General features: G+C 48.6%; 1 protein-coding gene across 4 annotated transcripts in view; it reads right to left on the bottom strand.

The window, feature by feature from the left end:
- The window catches only part of LOC121271979 (AP-3 complex subunit beta-2), a 204,079-nt gene that overhangs the window by 33,011 nt on the left and 150,961 nt on the right, over nucleotides 1–20,107 (bottom strand). For 3 of the 4 annotated variants that reach the window (XM_041178247.1, XM_041178248.1, XM_041178250.1), the window contains exons 18-19: nucleotides 15,072–15,128; nucleotides 6,595–6,706 (exon numbers count right to left, since the gene is read on the bottom strand). In XM_041178247.1, the coding sequence (XP_041034181.1) occupies nucleotides 6,595–6,706; nucleotides 15,072–15,128 (169 nt within the window). The remainder of the gene's footprint in view (nucleotides 1–6,594; nucleotides 6,707–15,071; nucleotides 15,129–20,107) is intronic. The other variant, XM_041178249.1, reaches the window with a different exon arrangement.

Here is a 20,107-nt window from a genome sequence, read left to right as displayed (position 1 = left end):
AGGGCATTTAAGAGTCAACCAAGTTGCTATGGGTCTGAAGTCACATGTTGGCCAGACCAGGTAAGGACAGCAGATTTCCTTTCCTAAAGGACATTAGTGACCCAGATGGGTTTTTACGACAATCGAACATTAGTGAACTAGTTTTTATGACAATTGATGATAACTGACCATTACTGATTAGTTATATTCCAGATTAATTAGTTGAGTTTTAAATTCTACTAGTTGCCCTTGTGGGACTTGAACCCATGTCTCCAAAGCATTAGCCTGGGCCTCAGGATTACTAGTCCAGTGACAGACTCAGACTTCAGGCTTTCCTCATCTATGAGGACAGCAGGCCAGGTGCCAGAGGTAAAGGAGGAAAGACAATCCTGCACGTGTGGCCTCTGTTTCCTACCACACTGCCCTCTGACCTCACTGGGGATCCGTCCAATGTGCTGAACTGGGCTGGGCCTGCACTAGGCCCAACCGTGTTAAAAAACGGTGATAAAGCGACTCAATGGAGCAGAGACGAAGAGACCGTTTCGTCTGCTGGGGGTGAAAACCAGAGCAAAGAGGCAGCCCCGATCTCAAAATTTGAGTTAGGCTGTTTCGGAGTGAAATCAGGAATTGGAACAGTGGTAATCTGGAACTCGCTCCCTGAACAGGCTGTGGAGCTATAGAAACTTTTAAGGCAGAGATAGAACTTTAATGAGGTGAAGGTATTGGAGGAAGTGAGTCAAAGGAGGGTAAATGGAGCTGAGATGCAGATCAGCCACGATCCAAGTACAGGGGGGTGGAAGGTCCCACTGAACTTGTCTGTTTCCGAGACTGATTTTTGATTAGTGTTCATGACAATCCAGACCAGGAATACAATTCATGAGTTTGCCCCCACATTGTACACAATTCTCCTCTGATGGAAATGAAAATACACTCTGATCAGCTTCTCCAAGCAGACTCTCAGCCAGTGCCATCCCCTGTTCACACCGAAGGCTGGAGAAACGATGAGCTCGGCCTACATCATGTGCCTGCGGCCCAGTTGTTTTGTGTCAGTGCGATGTCTTTCAGCTGGACGTTGAACGTCAGAGTCATCTCACTCTGGGACTTTTAAAAACTTAAAATAAAATAAAACACAGGGAAGTGCAGCCAGGGCCACCCAATGGGAGGGGCAGAGGAGGTGGTGGAGTCCCTCCAGAGGGCAGCTTTTGGCTGCACCCTCGCCCAGGCAGGCAGGATGGGCCTGCAGGCCTTTCTGGGACACTCGCACCCCAACCAGCTACTGGGTAGCCGCCTCCAAGCAGTTAGACATCTCCCCTCACCCATCACGCCAGGACTGAAAGCCAACGGGGATCTCCTAGTCATTCTGGGGCTCCTAGGAACCTTTAGCATCACAAAAGTTACCCCTTCCATTGCAGATTTTGGCCTCCACAAGGGGCAGGATTTTTGGGTCCCGCCGCGGTTGGGAATGGAGGCAGACAGGGGCCCAAAAATACCAACGGGCTGGTGGGCCGTGTTCCCGAGTGCCCTCTCTCTTACTTACCCGCTACTGCAGCCTGCTGCTGCTCTCAAACCGGAATGCCTCTGATTGGCCCTCCAGCTTCAAACGGCCCGCCCTCCGCCCTTAATTGGACATACAACCTGTCTCCATGACGACGAAAGGGGCGTCTCCAAGAAAGTCCCAAAGGGGCGGCTGTTAACCCCATGGGGTGGGGTGGGGTTTGGGATATGGAAAATCTCCCTCGACTCCTGGTTCCCACCCTGGGAGGGGGAAATGCAGCCCAATATTTCCCCGCCGACCTCCACAGCCTTTTCTGGGCTGGGTGGGGGGGTGGGGGTGGGGTGTTAGATTTATGGAGAGCACCACCCCTTGTGTGGAAAAGTGCTTCTGATTTCGCTTCTGAACAGCCGGGTCCTCATTTTAAGGCACGTGTTCACTGAGGGGTGCTGACCGGGGCCAGGGACACAGGGCGGGATCGGCCCCGATTCACGCTCCTTGTGGTGGGGGAAAAGGACATTTTATCCATCGGCTACTCTGCTGGCAGCTTTCCGCGCCGTGTCGTCCCCTTTCCGGCGTGTTCCGCCTCATTAATAATTCATTCCCGGGAAACATGCCGGATCGCTGGTGGGGCAACCTCCGATTCCCCCGCCCCGCCAAAGCCTCAGGCCTTCAGCAATCCGGGCGCCATATTTAAAGGCTGCCCCCCCTCACAGAGCCGGCTCTCTTCCAGGGATAGGAAGCCGCTGGGAACTAACGGCTGCCAATGAGAGGACACATGCTGCCCCCAAATTCAGTGATGCCTCCCTCGAGCGTCTACTGGATGCAGTGGGGGTCACCATGATGCCCTCTACCCCCCGTTCTGGGCAAAGACCAGCAAACAGGGTCGGTCACCAATCCAACATGGGAAGCAGTGGCACCCGGTGGTCAGTACCGATGCCCTGCAATAGAGGACAGCCACCCAGTGCCGAAAGAGGGTGAATGATCTCAGTTCCGCCAGGGTGAGTCACTCTTCTCATCACTGTCAACTCACACACTCACAAACCCATCACACATCATCAGGGCCCTCACTCACTGCCAGTTCAAGGGACATCATCGTTCACTCTCCCACACCCACCTTGAGTCAGGCCCTGAAGAGGAATCTGGAGGCACCCTCCCTGAAGTCCCATCACAGCACTCACCCACACCCTCCACCAGCGCAGAGACACACACCCCGGTGGGACCGAGCTTTAGAGTAGCCTCGGGATCACAATCTGGTGAGCGCAGTGCACTGTCTGATCCACAGCAGGCAGGGGCAGGGACCTCCCAGGTTTCCAGCACTCAGAGGAGCTGCTGGAGGCCAGAAATCTGCTGAGTCCGAATCAGATGACAAGCCTCTGGACTCGGTCATGTCACAGCTGCTGAGCTGCAAAGACAAGCTCGGGAACATCAGGAAGGGATGTCCGCTGCACTCCTCAGATTGCAAAGCACGATGAAGGAGTCCGTCCGTCTTCAGGCTGAGGTGATAGCACCAGCATGCCAAAGCACTGAGGTCAACACTAGTAGGATGGCGGACTCCATGGAGACCTTGGTCCAAGACGTCGCTCCTGCACTGTTGTGCAGACTCAACTCCATCGCTGATGCCACAGTTGCCCTCCAACGGTGTCAGTGTGAGAGGGGTGTGGGGCAATTTGATCTCATTCCAGCTCTCCCTTCTCCTCAAGGAGTCAGCCAGGGGCCCTCAGGCACCCATAGGGAGGAGGATCAGCAGGTGCACAGTCCGGGACCATCCACCCAGGTGACTCTGGGAATGTCCGGCCCATCCAAATCCCCTCTTCCTGTGACCTCAGCAGCTCCAGCTCCACAGGCCGAGGAGGGTGCCACTGCCACACTGCAGGACCCTGAAAGCAGGCCGGGGCCCTCCAGGTCTCAGCCTCCAGAGGACGCCTGTCAAGGTCGTCACAGACGGGGTGTAGCAGTCAGCCGGCTGTACCCACCTCCACTGTGGATGTTCGGGGGAGCACCAAGACGTAGTGGCTGGGTTAGGAAAGTTAAGAAGAATTAGTTTCACAGCCTGGACACGGGTGTTAACCACTTGTACATAATGTTCACTATTGTTAATAAACTCCCAAGAATGCCCAGGCCTGTGGCTCCTTGTTCTGATGAGCAGTGTTCATGTCACTCAGATGTGAAACCTTTCTGTACAAGATAAAGGCAGGTGTCTCAGTCCAGGGCCTCTTCCCTGTGCTCCCTACACTGATGGTGCAGCTTCACTGTCACTGGACACGTCAGTCATGCCTGCACCTCGATGGGGCTTATCAATTGCTGCTTGAATGCCCTTGGCTGGCGGCAGAGAGCTCCATATTTCTCTCTCTCTGTGCTCCCAGCAGCTTTGAGGGGTGGCTGGCCCCCATCACACCAGCATCTGTGACCAGTGACAGCGTGGTCCTGCAGGGCTCCCTTCATGAAGGATGCCCTGGGACCCGCTGCGTGCAGTCCAGTGGGTGAAGCTGCCACCAATTGGTCGGGTGGGGTGGGGTGGAGGTGGGTGGGATTTCGGGCAGCCGTGCAGCTCACTAATCTCTGGCCGTCCAAGTGGTGGCCAACGCTCTCCAGCACTAAGAGGGGTTCTTGGTGCACCCATTCTAACTCATGAGTCTCTCTCGCTCATCCTGCAGCGTAGAAGAGGATTGGAAAGGATTGGGTGGGACCATCATTTGGGGGAGGAGTGGGGATGCCCTGTGCGCATTGGTGGGGCACCACCCCCAAGATTGTACCCTCCTCCTTTGTTCCTCCCTGCCTGGCCTCCAAATCCCGCCCTCCCACCCGAGGGTGCTGGATCCCTTCCCACCCTAATGGCGCGGCTCTTACCTTTGTCCGGGATCCATTGCTCTGCTTGCAGTCCCGGCAGTGACCACTACTCAGCTCTGGCGCTGCTGGGACCGCTGGAGCTGCTGGCCAATCTGATTGGCCTGCAGCCCTTGAGGGCGGGACTTCCTCAAGGGGGTGGAAGGCCCACTCTCTGCTCTGACTGTGTTTTGCTGTCTTTCTTTACGTCAATTGGTTTGGAACTGACTTTTGCAAGCGGAGGGGGGGGTGGGGGTTGGTGCAGGAGCTATACGCAGCCTTCAGGAACACGAGGAAACTCTCCAGCTCCCTCCAGCCGCTTGGATCATGGCTGACCTGTGTGTCAACAGCAACACCATTCACCCACCTTGGCTCCAGGTCTCTCCGTGCTCACACCCAAAAAATCAATCATGAAATCACACCCTTAATCATGAAAGCTCCAAACTTCATATGACCCTGTTCACAGAGCACAAGTGAGGTCAGAGGTCAGACATTCACATAAGCTATCAGCGGATCTATGGAGTGTCCTCACTGCAGGTGGAATCCTCCTGGAATGTAAGGACTAAGGCCATCCATTGCGTCCCCATGACAGGAGCCTTATCACAGAGGGTATGTGCGCTGCCATCAGCCAGACTGGAGCCAAACGTTCACGATCTATGGTGTCTCCTCACTGTATGTCGTCACCATCCTCCAGGAATCTAGCAGCTGTGAGGGCCTCCCGAGCACGACTGCCTCGTCTGGACAATGTGATGGCCTCATGGCCGCCATCCTTGTCTTCGAGGACCTCCCCACCCTGATCCCTGTCGGCATCCTCCTCGTCGGAGGAGACGTGCAGCTCCTCCATCTCCTCCTCAGCCAGGTCCACCCCTACCCCAGCCTCCCTCCTGTTGCAGTGCTAGGCTGTGAAGGACACAGCAGGTGACAACGATGCGTGACAGCCTCTGTGCAGGTCTCCAAACCGGTCCAGGCACCCAAACCTCATTTTCAACATTTCAATGGTCTGCTCCAAGGTGCGAGTTGCAGCCTGGGCCTTGTTGTACCTTCTCTCTGCTGTGTTCCGAGGCCACTGCACGCGTGTCATCAGCCAAGGCCTCTGCAGGAGGAGTACATCAGGAGCATGGGGCCTGGTGACCTAGCTGTATGCTTCATGGTTTACAGAGAGCGGAGATGAAGAAGAAGAGAAGAATGGAGGCGTCTGGCTGCACAAGGAGAGGAACAGCACCCTCAGGAAGAAGGGGGGGCTGGTGCTCCTGCACATGCTGCTGAAGAGCCACAGCGAGCCGTCGCTGGTTGGTGCCTAGCTAGACTGCAGACGGCGCTTGTCATTCCCGCAGATGACCGAGAACCAGAGTGGACGAAGGCTGCACATGTCCAGGGAACTGGTCAGCCACACCTGCCAGCTGCTGCGGGATTTGGTGCCACAGGGACCCGGAGGGCATCCACTGCCAGTGGCCTTGAAAGTGGGGTTCAATTTTTATGCCAGTGGCTCCTCTTTTAGGGCTCCACAGGTGACCTCTGTGGGATATCACAAGCCGCCAACCACAAATGCATCCAGAAGGTCACGGACGCCATACTCGCGAGGCCGCACACCTCTGTGTGTTTCACCCGGGATCAGGAAAGCCAGGAAGCAAGAGCGCTGGGATTTGCGAAGATCTCAGGTTTCCCACAGGTGCCGGGCGCCATCGACTGCACTCACATGGCGCTCAGATCTCCGTGGCAACAAGCGGCCAACTACGTCAACCGCAAGGACTTCCACTCGCTGAATGTGCAGCTGGTGTGTGACCACCACAGACACATCCTGCAGGTCTGCGCACGATTCCCAGGGAGTGTCCACAATTCCTACGTTCTCAGTAGGTCTCAGATCCCTGTCTTCCAGGGTCCACAGGGGCTGCGGGGTTGGCACTTTAAGGAGGAGGGCTACCCACAGAGAGTTGGCCTGGAGTCTCCAGGGACTGGAGATCAATCTCCAGGACACTGCTGTGTGCAACCCCGGAGAGAAATCATAGGGACGTTAAAAAATAAATTGGCGTTTTTTTGTCATTTTCTTTGAACATTTCTCTTCACCGGATATAAAAATATTTAAAACAGGGAAAGAAAGACAGTGAAGCATCATCCAATTGGGTAATGCGTCTTTTTGCTTTCCAGTTGATGTAGGAAGGCTGCATGTTGAGCAACCATCACAGGCAGGTTGGCAGTTTAAGAGGTGCGCACACAAAATAAAATACAAACAATCCCGGGAAAGTAGACGGTGAAATTACAACTTCCGTTGCTCGCGATCGACATCGCACATTACTAACCGCTGTCGGCTGATTCTGTAGGTTCAGACTCCGCCTCAGAGTCAGAATAGAATGGTTTCTCCACTTTCTCCTTCCTCTTCTCTCTGCCGCTGGGCTTAGTCCATTCAGAAACCTGGAGGGGAGGCATTAAATAATCATTCGTCCGTTCCACACCAAGGAAAAGGAAAATCAAATGATAAAACAGGCGGCGATTTTGGGTCAGAGTATGATGGGGGGGGGTGGGGGGGGCATTGGGACACTGGTCTTGTAATTACTAAATTCCATGGTTCATTATCCAATCTATTAATGGTTTGCAGATGGACACAGTCAGTGGAGGGCAGGGATGAATATTAGCTTGGATTTGCAGCACATGCTGTAAGTGGGACTGTTATAGCCAATGCTCTCAAGATGCCTGTAGGCCTTAGCAGCAACATGCAGGCAAGAGGACACACAAATCACACTAGGCCCGCACTCCCCTCCCCAGGGCACATGCGTCAAGCTTAGGTACAAAGTGTAGGAATTACTCAGCCTTCCACGTTATCATAAATTCAGTGTGATAATGGCCCATTTGATTCCTAAGAACAGGAGAAATAGGAGGAGGAGGAGGCCACTTGGCCCTTCAAGCCTTCTCCGCCATTCACTAAGATCACGGCTGATCTAATTGTGATCTTAACTCCACTTTCCTGCCTGTCCCTCATAACCCTTCACTCCCTCGCTGATCAAAAACCCATCTAAACTCAGTCTTGAATATATTCAATGATCCCAGCATCCATAGCTCTCTGGGGTAGGGAATTCCAAAGATTAATAACCCTCTCAGAGAAGCAATACCTCCTCATCTCTGTCTTAAATGGGAGGCCCTTAGTTCTAGTTTAACCCCACGAGGGAAACATCCTCCCAGCATCCTCTCTGTCAAGCCCCCTCAGAATCTTATAAAATTCAATAAAATCACCTCTCATACTCTTAAAAGCCAATGATATAACCCCACCCTGCTCAATCTTTCCTCCCAGGAATCAGCCTGGTGAACCTTACCTGAACTGCTTCCAATGCAAGTATATCCCTTCTTAAGTATGGAGACCAGATTTGTACACAGTGCTTCAGGTGTGGTCTCATCAATGCTCTGCACAGTTGTAGCAAGACTTCCCTACTTTTATTCTCCATCCTCTTTGCAATAAAGGCCAACACTCCATTTGCCTTCCTAATTACTTGCTGTACCTGCATGCTAACCTTTTGTGATTCATGTACAAGGACACCCAGATCCCTCTGTTTGCAGCATTCTGCATCTCCCTCCATTTAAATAACATTCTGCTTTCTATTCTTCGTGCCAAACCTCGCATTTTCTCACATTATACTCCAAACTTTTTCTCTCACTTAACCTATCCATAATTGCTTTCCAAATTCTTTGTTGCCTCCTCACAACTTGCTTTCCTGACTACCTTTGTATCGTCAGCAAATTTAGCTGCAATAGAAACAGTCCCTTCATCTCCAAGTCATTAATATAAATCGTTACTGGTTGAGGCCCTGGCCTTGAACCCTGTGGCAGTTTGTCAACCTGAAAATGATCCATTTATCCTGGCTCTCTGTTTCCTATTAGTTAGCCAATCCTCTGTCCGCGCTAGTATATCACCCCCAACACCATGAGCTCTTATCTTGTGTAGTAACCTTTTATGTGGCACTTTATCGAATGCCTTTTGGAAATCCAAGTGCACCACATCCACTGGTTCCCCTTTATCTACCCTGCTCGTTACATCCTCAAAGAAATCTACTAAATGTAATAGATTCAAATATGGTATGACCCAGCATAGTCCAGATGCAGAGAGAATGTTTCCTCTTGGGAACAGCATAACTAGAGACCGTCAATATATGATAGTCACCAAGAAATCCAGTAGGGAATTCAGAATAAACTTCTTGAACCAAAGGGTGGAATTTAATGCCAACCATCACCTTGCCCCAATGCCCAGAGGTGAGTTCCCAGACTGGGGCATTTAATCACTGGGAGGATTTGTTTGGGACCCAGCCACAATCCAGCAGTAGGCCCATTAAGTCCAGGGCAGGAAGGCTCATGGACAGTCTTCCTGCCTGGAGATGAATTCAGGGCCTTATGGGCAATTAATGCCCACTTAACAGCCTCATCCAACCTCCCTCATATTTATCAGTCAGGAAACCCGAAAAGCTTCCTGACTGAGGGACCCAGCATCGGAAAGTGGGGGGCCTGCAGAGAGCCATCACCCCCCACCCTTGCCTCCGATTCCCCTCCTCCCACCATGACCCTACCCCACAACCCCCATCCTGTCCTCACTCCCCTTTGGCCTCACTCTCCTGTTGATCCTAAGCCTCTCATGGGTGCCTTGCTGACAGCTGGCCACCGCTTCGGGTGGCACTGCCCACAATAGATTGGCCGGCAGCTCCTTAGAGGTGGGATTTCCACCCCCCGGCTCTTTAGTCCTGGGAAGGCCCGATGGTGGCCAGGTAGGTGCCCGATAGACACTTAACTCCGGTGGGCCTTGCCCAATGTGAGTGACACAGGGCTCCTACTGGCTCTTCAGCCCCTCGTCACCTGCATTAAATTCCGTCCAAAGTGTGGCGAGAATGTGGAACTCACTGCTACAGGGAGCGGGTGAGGCGAATAGTATAGATGCAGCTAAAGAGAGCCTAGACAAGTGTATGAGGGAGGAGGGACAGAGGGTTACAATGGTTGATTTTGATGAGGAAAGATGGGAGGAGGCTCGAATGGAACTTAGACACCAGCATGGTGGTTTGATTGGGCCAAATGGCCTGTTTCTGTGCTGTATATTCTATGTAGTCCTATATAGTACAGTATGGCCCAATTTGATACTATATCGGACTGGGCCATATTGGATGGCCCCACATGCTACAGAGTACGAGCCAGCTCACTATAGTAATGTTCATCTCAGTACAGCACTAACTGCCTTGGGTACAGCATTACTCAGTTCAGCACAATAACACCCACTTGAATAGTGATACTCATCCTTTAGTATAATCCAGCTCACGTCCTCTAATAACTATGGACAGTACTAAACAGGGCATTGTACATCCTCCTCCCTCCCCCACTCACAGTGGTACCGACTGGTGCCTTACAACAGCAGAAGCCTCAGCACGAAAGCTCGATAAAGTGTTTGGAAACTTAGTCTGGGGATTTGTAACTAACTTGGCCTGGCTTTCCTTCAGCAGTTGAGTTGCCTGACTTTCTACTGGTCAAACTTCATTTGGGAACAGGCTGTCTGGAAACGAAACAGTATCTGGGTTGAAGTGTTGCTGGTTCACTGCTCGGTGCCATGTCGACAGTCCCATTTGCGGAGTAGCACCGGTGGTTTCCATAGTGACCATTGCATCGCCTTGTGTAACATAGCTTGGTTTCATTCTAGCTCTGCTCCGTTCAACAGGACCTCTTCTCTGATATGAAATCTTAACGCATTAGCGCTAAGCCAGTGAGAATTGTCATCAGGAAAGTGACAGGAAGAGGCCTGGAAGTAGCAGTAGGCAAGGAAGGGGAGGGGTAACATGGTACAATAATAAAACTTCAAACAGAAGTTGGGTGAGACCCTATATTGAGCCACACGTTACTGGAGTGAGTTACTGGAGTGAAAGGTAGACGATTAGAGTACGGTGAATCACTGCTGAATAGTGTGTATACCTGACTGAATTTGGTGACAGTATGGTAGGTCGTTGATACTAATTCATTTTGGTAGGAAGAATGCGGAGAGACAATATTAACTGAAGGGTACAATTCTAAAGGGGGTGCAGGAGCATAGGGACCTGGGTGTATATGTGCAAAAACCATCGAAGTTGGCAGGACAGGTTCAGGAAGTGGTTAATAAGGCATGTGCAATCCTGGACTTTATAAATAGGGGTGTGGAGTACAAGAGTAAGGAAGTGTTGATAAACATTTATAAAACACTGGTTCAGCCTCAACTGCAGTATTGCCGTTAGCTTGTTGGTGGATGGTGGCGTAGTGGTCATGTCACTGGACTAATAACTTAGAGGCTCTAGGCCAGTGCCTGGGGGGATATGGGTTCAAATCCCACCATAGCAGCTGGTGGAATTTAAATTCAAGTATTATTTCTGGAATTGAAAACCAGTAGTGGTGACCATGACAACTACCACTGATAATCATAAAAACTGGTTTGCTAAGGCCCTTTAGGGAAGGAAATCTGCCATCCTTACCTGGTCTGGCCTACATGTGACTCTAGACCCACAGCAATGTGATTGACTCTTAACTGCCCTCTGAAATGACCTAGCAAACCACTCATTTCAAGGGTAATTAGGGATGGATAACAAATGCTGGCCTTGCCAAGACTCACATCCCATGGAAGAATAAATTTTAAAACGTTCTGGGCACCATGTTTCTGGAAGGATGTGAAGGTAATAGGGAGGGTGCAGAAAAGATTCAATAGAATGGCTCCAGGGATGAGGAACTTCAGTTATATTAGTAGATTGGAGAAGCTGGGATTGTTCTCCTTGGAGAAGGGAAGGCTGAGGAGATTTGATAGAGGTGTTCAAAATCATGCGGAGTCTGGACAGAGTAGACAGGGAGAAACTGTTCCCATTGGTGGAAGGGTCAAGAATCAGAGGATGTTAATTAAAGGTAATTGGCAAAAGAAGCAATGGTGACATGAGGAGAAACTTCTGTGATGCAGCAAGTGGTTAGGATCTGGAATGCACTGCCTAATCAAGGCATTCGAAAGAGAATCTGAAGAGATAAGATTTGCAGGGTTACAGGGAAAAGGTATGTGAGTGGAACCAGGTGTCTTACAGACAGCCAGTGTGGACACAATGGGCTGAATGGCCTCCTACTGCACTATAACCATTCTATGATATTGGTGTAGGTTATTGCCAGATGAAGCTGTATGATATTGAAGTAAGATCGTTTAAACTGGAATGAAGCGGGTGCAAGCTGTAAGGTGCTGTACTGTACTTACTGGGTCATACAGTCATTACAGAACAGGAGGCCATTCGGCCCATTGAATCCAGGCTAGCTCTCTGTAGAGTAATCCAGTTAGTCCCATTCCTCCTCTCTAACCCCACAAGTTTATTTCTCTTAAGTGCGTGTCTGATTTCCTTTTGCAATCATTCATGGTCTTTGTTTCCACCCTCATAGGCAGCAAGTTCCAGGTCATTATCACTCTCTACGCAAAAAGGTTCTTCCACACATCCTCCACCCCACACCCCCTACATCTCTTGCCCGAAATCTTAAATCTGTGTCCCTTAGTCCTTATCATCAACTAATGGAGTCAGCTTTTCCATATCATTGGAACACAGTAACCCAGGACTTAGGAGCAGGAGGAGGCCATTCGGTCCTCTCGAGCCTGCTCCGCCATTCAATAAGATCATGGCTGATCTGGTTGTGGTCTCAACTCCACTCTCCTGTCTGCCTCCCATAACCCTTGACTTTCCTGACTATCAAAAATCTGTCCAACTCAGTCTTGAATAAATTCGATGACCCAGCCTCCACTGCTTTCTGGGGAAGAGAATTCCTCAGACAGACGACCCTCAGAGAGAAAACGTTCTCCTCATCCCTGTCTTATTCTTAAACTAAGTCCTCGAGTTCTAGTCTCCCCCACAAGAGGAAACATCCTCTGGGTAGTCACCCTATCCAGTCCCCTCAGGATCTTATATGTTTCAATAAGATCACCTCTCATTCTCTTGGGTATGAATAAGATCTTCATAAGATAAGCCCCTCATCCCAGCAATGGGTCAAGTGAACCTTATCTGAACTGCTTCTAACACAATATTATCTTTTTTCAAACAAGAAGGTCAAAAATGTACAGTATTCCAGATGTGGTCTCACCAAGGCCCTGAACAGCTGCAGTAAAACCTCCCTACTTTTATATGCTATTCCCCTTGCAAACAAATGCCAACATTCCACCTATCTAAACCTGTCATCATCTTGTACACCTCTAACAAATCTCCTCTCACTCTCCTTCGCCCCAAGGGAAACAATTGCAGCTTCTCCAACCTAACCTGTAACTAAAATCCCCTCATGCCTGGAACCATTCTGGTAAACCTCTGCACCCTCTCAAGCCTTCCGAATATGTGGTGACCAGAACTGGACACAACACTCTAGCTGTGACCTAACCAGAGCTTGGTGAAAGTTCAGCATAGCCTCCCTGCTTTTGTACTCAATTTCTCAATTTATGGAGCCCGAGATACTGAATACCACGCTAATGACTCTCTCAATACATCCTGCCACCTCCAAAGATCTGTGCATATGAGCTGCCAGTTCCCTCTGTCCGTGCGCACTCTTTGGAACTGTGTTATTAAATACGTGTTGCCTCTAACTATTCCTTCTGCCAAAATGCACCCTACTTGCTACAGCTAACACCCAGTTCAGTATAAGTTACTCCAGCAGTTACTGTGCCAAGCTGGGAGCTGTTAATCCAAAATGGGCATTACAGGATCAACCCGGGCAGAACTGGTTACCACAAGTTGAGTCGAGCATCTTAACCCAAACTCCAACATGGCAACGCAGCATGGTCAGGTCACATGGCCGAGGACAGTACTGCATGCAGCTGGATGGATGTGTGAAGATGTGCGTACGAGACTTTGAAATGCTATGAAGTCCATCAATGAAACAGAGGCTGACTTTAACTAAACCAGTCTCGGATGTGTTCCAAACCGATGCTTGATGACTTTGTGTTGTTGCCTGGGAGCAGCTCTCTGCTTCAGAGAGTGAGAAAAATTAAATGGAACCTGGAGCAATATATGGTTTGAAATCAGTGCTAATTCACAACTATTTGTATTTGTAATAATTATCAGTCAAACAAACCAAAGCAACATGCAAAGCTCCTAATATTGTTCATCTAGAGAACAGAAAAGCTGCTCTTTCACTACTCCTTCATTGTAAAGCTTTTGTTAACCATCAGGGACAAAATGGTTGGGTCCCTGCTCCCGGGTCCAGTCATAAAGGTTTTGAGAAGTTTTGTTTCAACCGCATTGCACAATACGAACACAAGAGACTGCATCTCCATTGCTGGAATCCAGTCCCAATCCATTGAAATGAATAAACATAAGCAAATGGGCATGGCCAGGGGGCCAATGGGGATTGCCAGGGAGCCAATGGGCATGGCTAGGTGGCCAATGGGGATTGCCAGGGAGCCAATGGGCATGGCCAGGGAGCCAATGGGGATTGCCAGGGAGCCAATGGGCAAGGCCAGTGAACCAATAGGTATTGTGCCAGGGAGCCAATGGGCATGGCTAGGGAGCCAATGGGCAAGGCCAGGGAGCCAATGGGCATGGCTAGGGAGCCAATGGGCAAGGCCGGGGGCCAATGGGTATTATGCCAGGGAGGGAGATCAGCAGTTCCCAAAGTGTGGCTAACAGGCCACTGGGAGCCCACAACACCACAGCCAAGGCCATACAAGGGAACAGGCCATAATCCTCACTCCCCAACACTCGCAGGACATTACACAACCAGACCTGCTCCTGTTCATGCGTTATAAGCACAGTCAACAACAATGTTGTTTTTTAACAAGATTTAAGTTCTGGTTGATATTGTTTGATTAAAATCGATGTAAGATAAATATTAGTTTCTCAGAAGATTATTGTGATGATTCTAGAACACATCTTAGAATCTTTAAATAAACATGTTCTTTTGTACTATGAAGATGTCTTTACTTTTGTTTCTGGCATGAATTAATAATTTACTTATGATGCATGTTAAAAAAAAACATAAGTTTATTACATTTAGTGGCAAAGAGAGGGTCTTCTGTCCCGCCCAAGTGGACAAAAAGGTTCAAAGACCATTGAGGTAGCCGAATACCCACTCTCGGTTCCAATGTCTTTTCCTGCCCGGTTAAGGGGTGATCTCAATACAAAAAGCTAAAATGAACACACGTTTTTCGTCAGAGGGATAGGGTATGGCTCCTTGTTAAAACCCAAAACCGGTAGAATCCTTATTCAATCCCTCGGTTAGTTCTTGCTGCCGGTGTGGGAGAGCCGACAATGGAGGGCACACCAGTTGGCAGCAACTTGTTACTGTGGTTTTTCATAAAGAGGGTGGGCGTTAGCTGGTGGATGTCGATACCAGTGTAATTGATGGGACAAGCGGGTGAAGACAATAAAGCATTATGTGGCGGTGGGCAGGACTACATGGTTAGTGGCACATGACATAGCGACATGGGAGATGAGATGAAAAGCTTTGCTTCAGAGCAGAAGTGGTACCTTATACGTCCAATGGTTGCCAACGTCATGTTGACCAATGCCATGGTAACAGTGTCCATTGGACTCAACATTCAGGGGACCGCAATCAAAATTAATCCAATCAGAATCTTTTAACTCTATCGTTCTTGTCAAATAACCAGCCTTAATGTATGTGACTGGGTTCTGCAGTTTGATGTGGCACTGGGTGTATTTTAATCTGAGCCCAGATAAAATGAGCTTCATCTGGAATCCAACATCTGTGTGGATACCCGAGTGACTGAATAATCAGTGATCCCCAATGTAAAAGCACACAGCACTGCAAACAACACACACAGCCACACCTCTTTCCAGTCTCCCAGCAATCCGATTCGCACCTCCGTTTCCGCGAGTGCTTCCTCCTGTGGGCAGCATTGTAGAGGACACTCCCAATCAGACAACTACAATACAGCAAACTGCAGCACCACAGCTCTGCAATGGCTTCCCCGTCACAACACTCCACCCCTCTCCCCATCCCCCCCACCACCCACCCTTCCCTGCTCCAATTCCTAGCCTTTGGCCACTGTCGTGATCACTAATTTACATACCTGAATCTGTTTAGTATAGGAAATTTAGGAGTAGGCCATTTGGCCCCTTGGGCCTGCTTTACCATCAATGGCCAATCTACAGAGGATCCCGTGATCCGGGAATTGTTGAGGAATCAGACGCTTGTGTTTCACTCCAAGAAAGATCAGCAATTGTCGAGGGTATGAATCGCTTGGGAATACCCGCAACCACCCCCCCCACCCCCCCAAGCCCCGAGAGCTTTGTTATGGCCTCTATTGCGAACATCAACTCACAGCCTTAACGCACTCTGAACCGCAATGGTCCCAACTCTTGTCCAAGTCGTCAGGCCTCACTGCTGGGATTTGTCCCTGGCATTGTGCCTCTATTTTTACGATACTACTGGTCAGGATCACAAAGAAAACGTAATCAGGGAGAGGATAGAGCCATTTAGTCTATCATCTTGAGTGCACTGAAGCTGAGGCAGTGTACGGGAACATCAATTGTACCACATTTCATGCAGGAGTTAGAGGGAGGCCTTCTGCTTCAATAACATTGATCAACTTAAAAAGACAAAGACAGAATTCCTCTTAGCTAACCAGACTTGCATCTAGATAGCACTTTTTGTGGCCAATGTGTGCGTCAAAGCGGTTTACAGCCAATGAAGCACTTTTAAAGTGTAATCCCTGTTGTGATGTAGGAAACGGAGCAGCCAATTTATGCACAGCAAGCTCCCACAAACCCACAATGTGACAATGACCAGATAAATCTACTTTTGCGGTGTTGATTGAGGGATAAGTTTTGGCCGGGGCACCAGGGAGAATCCCCTGCTCTTCTTCAAAATGGTGCCATGGGATCTTTTACATCCACCCGAGCAGGCAGATAGGGTTTAATGTCTCATCTGAAAGACAGCGTCTCTGACAGTGCAGCACCCCCTCAGTACTGCACTGGAGGGTCAGCCTTGATTTTTGCATTCAAATCTCAAGTGGTACTTGAACTGAGAGACAAGAGTATTACCAGCGGACACTCATAGGGCACCCTGTACAGTTTCAACAGTTAAACAGTTCTGCTAGTCCTGTGGGGAGGGTTTAACTAGATTGGTAGCGGGATGAGAACCTGAAGGGAAATTCGGAGTGGAGAGGAGAAAAACTGGCAGTGGGAAGCAGAGAACTATTATCTGATAAGGAGGATATATCAGAGAGTAGTATCAAGGTAAATAGAATACTTGGAGAGTTTGATAGAATCGGAGTAGGCAACAGTAAGTCATCTGGGGTCAGAGTAAGGGAGAAAGTAAGAAAGCCTAAATCAGGATTAACGTGCATGTATGTGAATGCACAGAGTGTGGTTAATAAGCTCGGTGAACTGCAGACACAGGCTGACAAATGGAGTTATGATATTATTGCTATAACAGAGCCCTGGCTCAAAGAAGGGCAGCACTGGACGCTGAATATTCCTGGGTACAAGATGTTTGGGAGAGACAGGAAAGGAAGATGAGTGGTGGAGGTGGGTGGTTGGTGGAGGCAAGTGGAAATATTGATTAAAGATGGACTTACAGTGGTGGAGAGAGAGAATGTTCCAGAGGGGTCAAGGACAGAATCTCTCAGGCTAGAGGTCAGGAATGAAAAAGGTGCAATAACATTGATTGGTGTAGTATATAGACCAACTAGTGGAAGGGATGTGGAGAAACAAATTTGTGAAGAAATTACAGAGAGATGTAAGAATTATAGAATAATTATAATGGGGGATTTCAATTATCCAAACATAGACTGGGATAGGAATAGCACAAAGGGACAAGAGGGGCGAGAGTTCCTGGAATGTGTTCAAGATAATTTTCTGCAGCAGTGTGCTCCCAGTCCAATGAGAGGACAGGCGCTGTTGAACCCGGTTCTGGGGAATAAGTTGGCCTAAGTGGATCAAGTATCAGTGAGAGGACATTTAGGAGACAGTGACCATGATATCATAAGGCTTAGGTTGGCCATGGAAAGGGACAAGGGGCAATCCAGAGCAGGGATAATTAATTAGGGGAAAGCCAACTTTGATGGGGTGAGAATGCATCTGAGCCGAGTGAGTTGGAATCAAATATTGACAGAAGAGATGGTGGCTGAACAATGGGCCACCTTCGTTGCAGGAAATGTCAAGGTATATTCCCTTGAAGGGGAAAGGTAGGACAAATAAATCCAGAGCGCTCTGGATCTCAAGAAAGATAGAGGTGAAGATGAGAAGGGAGAAGTGCGCATACAACGATGCCAGGTACAAAATACAATGGAGAATCAGGCTGAATATAGAAGGGCCAGAGGGGAAGTGAAAAAATAATAAGAAAAGCAGGGAGAGAGCATGAAAAGAGACTGGCAGCTAACATAAAAGGGAGTCCCAAGGTCTTCTATAAGCATGTAAATAATTAAAGGGTGGTAAAGGAAAGAATAGGGCCAATTAGGGGAAAAAGTGGACTTGCATGTGGAGGCAGGAGAAGTAGCGGAGCTATTGAACGAGTACTTTGTATCTGTCTTTACAAAGGAAGAAGATGCTACCTAGGCCGAGGTGAGAGAGGAGGTAACTGGTACACTCAAAGAAGTTACAATTGAGAAGGTGGAGGTATTAGAAAGGCGATCTTTGCTTAAAATGGATAAGGTACCAGGACCGGATGAGATCCAATCAAGGGTACGGAGGGAAGTGAGAGTGGAAATTGCAGAGGCACTAGTGATAATCTTCCTGTCTTCCTTAGACACAGGGGAGGTGCCAGAGGACTGGAGAACTGTGAATGTTACACCCTTGTTCAAAAAGAGGTGCAAGGATAAAGCCAGCAACTATAGACTAGTCAGTTTGACTTCAGTGGTAGGGAAACTTTTTTGGAAACTATAGCTCAGAACAAAATCAATAGTCACTTAGACAAGCGTAGGATAATTAAGGAAAAATCATGTTTAATTAAATTGCTGGAGTATTTTGAGTTGATAACAGAAGGTTGATAAGGGCAATGCTGCTGATGTGGTGTATATGGATTTTCAAAAGGCATTTACCACACAACAGGCTAGTGAGCAAAACTCCAGCTCATGGAATAAAAGGGAAAGTAGGCACTTGGGTAAGAGTTGGCTGAGTGGTGGTTAACGGACATGTTTCCGATTGGAAAAATGGTTTGTAACAGAGTTCCCCAGGTGCCAGTGTTTTATTTTGAGTTGTTCATGGGAAGTGGATGTCACCAGCTACATTATCATTTATTGCCCATCCCAAATTACCCTCATTTAGAGGGCATTTAAGAGTCAACCACATTGCTGTGGGTCTGGGGTCACATGTAGGCCAGACCAGGTAAGGATGGCTGATTTCCTTCCCTAAATGGCACTAGTGAACCAGATGGGTTTTTATGACAATTGGCAATGGTTTCACAGTCATCATTAGACTTTTAAATTCCTAATTTCAAATTCAACTGTCTGCCATGGTGGGATTCAAACCCAGTCCCCAGGGCATTACCCCTGGGTTTCTGGTCCAGTTACAATACCACCCTGCCACCACCTCCCCTTGCTCTTCCTGACAAATATTAATGACCTAGACTGTGGTGTGCAGGGCATGATTTCAAAATTTGCAGATGATACAAAGATTAGAAACGTTGTCAACTGTGATGAGGATAGTCTTGAACTTCAAAAGGACATAGACATGTTGGTGGATTGGGCAGACAAGTGGCAGATGAAGTTCAATGCAGAGAAGTGTGAGGTGACTGATTTTGGCAGGAAGAATATGGGCAGACAGTATAAAATAAAGGGAGAAACCCTAAAGGAGGTGCTGGAACAGAGGGACCTCAGTATAATATGTACATAAGTCACTGAAGATGGCAGGGCAGTTAATAAAGCATATAGCAACTTAGGCTTTATTAATAGGGGCATTGACTACAAGAGTAAGGAGGTAATGTTGAACTTGTATAAGACACTAGTTCGGCCTCATCTGGAATACCGTGTCCAGTGCTGGGCACCTATTTGAGGAAGGATGTGAAGGCATTGGAGAGGGTACAGAGGAGATTCACAAGAATGATTCCCGGAATGAAGATGAGGATAGATTGGAGATTGGAGAGGTTGGGACTGTTTACCTTGGAGAAAAGAAGGCTGAGAAATGACTTGATAGAGGTATTCAAGATCCTGAGGGGTATAGACAGGGTAAATAGTGAGAAACTGTTCCCACTCAAGGGAGCATCAAGAACTAGAGGGCACAGATTCAAAATAATTGGCAGAAGGGGTAATAATGAGGAAACATTTTTTCACCCAGAGGGTGGCTGGAGTCTGGAACAAATTTCCTAAGAGGGTGATGGAGGCAGGTTCGATCGAGGTATTCAGTAGGAAATTGGATTGCTGTCTGAAAAGAGAGAATGTGCAAGGTTACGAGGATAAGGCAGGGGAGTGGGACTAGGTGGAATGCTCTTTCAGAGAGCCAGTGCAGACTCAAAGGGCTGAATGGACTCCTTCTACTCTATGAAGGTTCTGTGATTCTGTGAAACCACTATAAACAGATTCTAATGTGGTGAACCGATCCTCCAGGTTCACATATTTCCTACAGCCAGAATTCCCAGAAAGCACCTCACAGGATAAATCATTGGGAAGCCACACTGCTGACAGACTGGGGATGAATATGACTAAACCCGGGCCTGTTACACTTCTCCACACAGAGACTAGTGGGGACAGACAGGCGGCAGGAATTGTCCATTTAATGTAAGTTGCATTACATCATCTCAATAATCCAGCTTGTGCAATAATGTGATCGTGAAGGAGCTTTTCTTTAAAAATTAAAATGAAACGTTACGGACATATTTTAAAATATCAATGGCATCTCTGTCGTTAGGAGAAATCGCAGTTAAAGG

This window comes from Carcharodon carcharias, chromosome 32, assembly GCF_017639515.1.
Source record: "Carcharodon carcharias isolate sCarCar2 chromosome 32, sCarCar2.pri, whole genome shotgun sequence".
NCBI classification, from domain to species: Eukaryota; Metazoa; Chordata; class Chondrichthyes; order Lamniformes; family Lamnidae; genus Carcharodon; species Carcharodon carcharias.
Note: the sequence above shows the minus strand (reverse complement) of the source record. Positions and strands in the feature narration are given on the sequence as shown.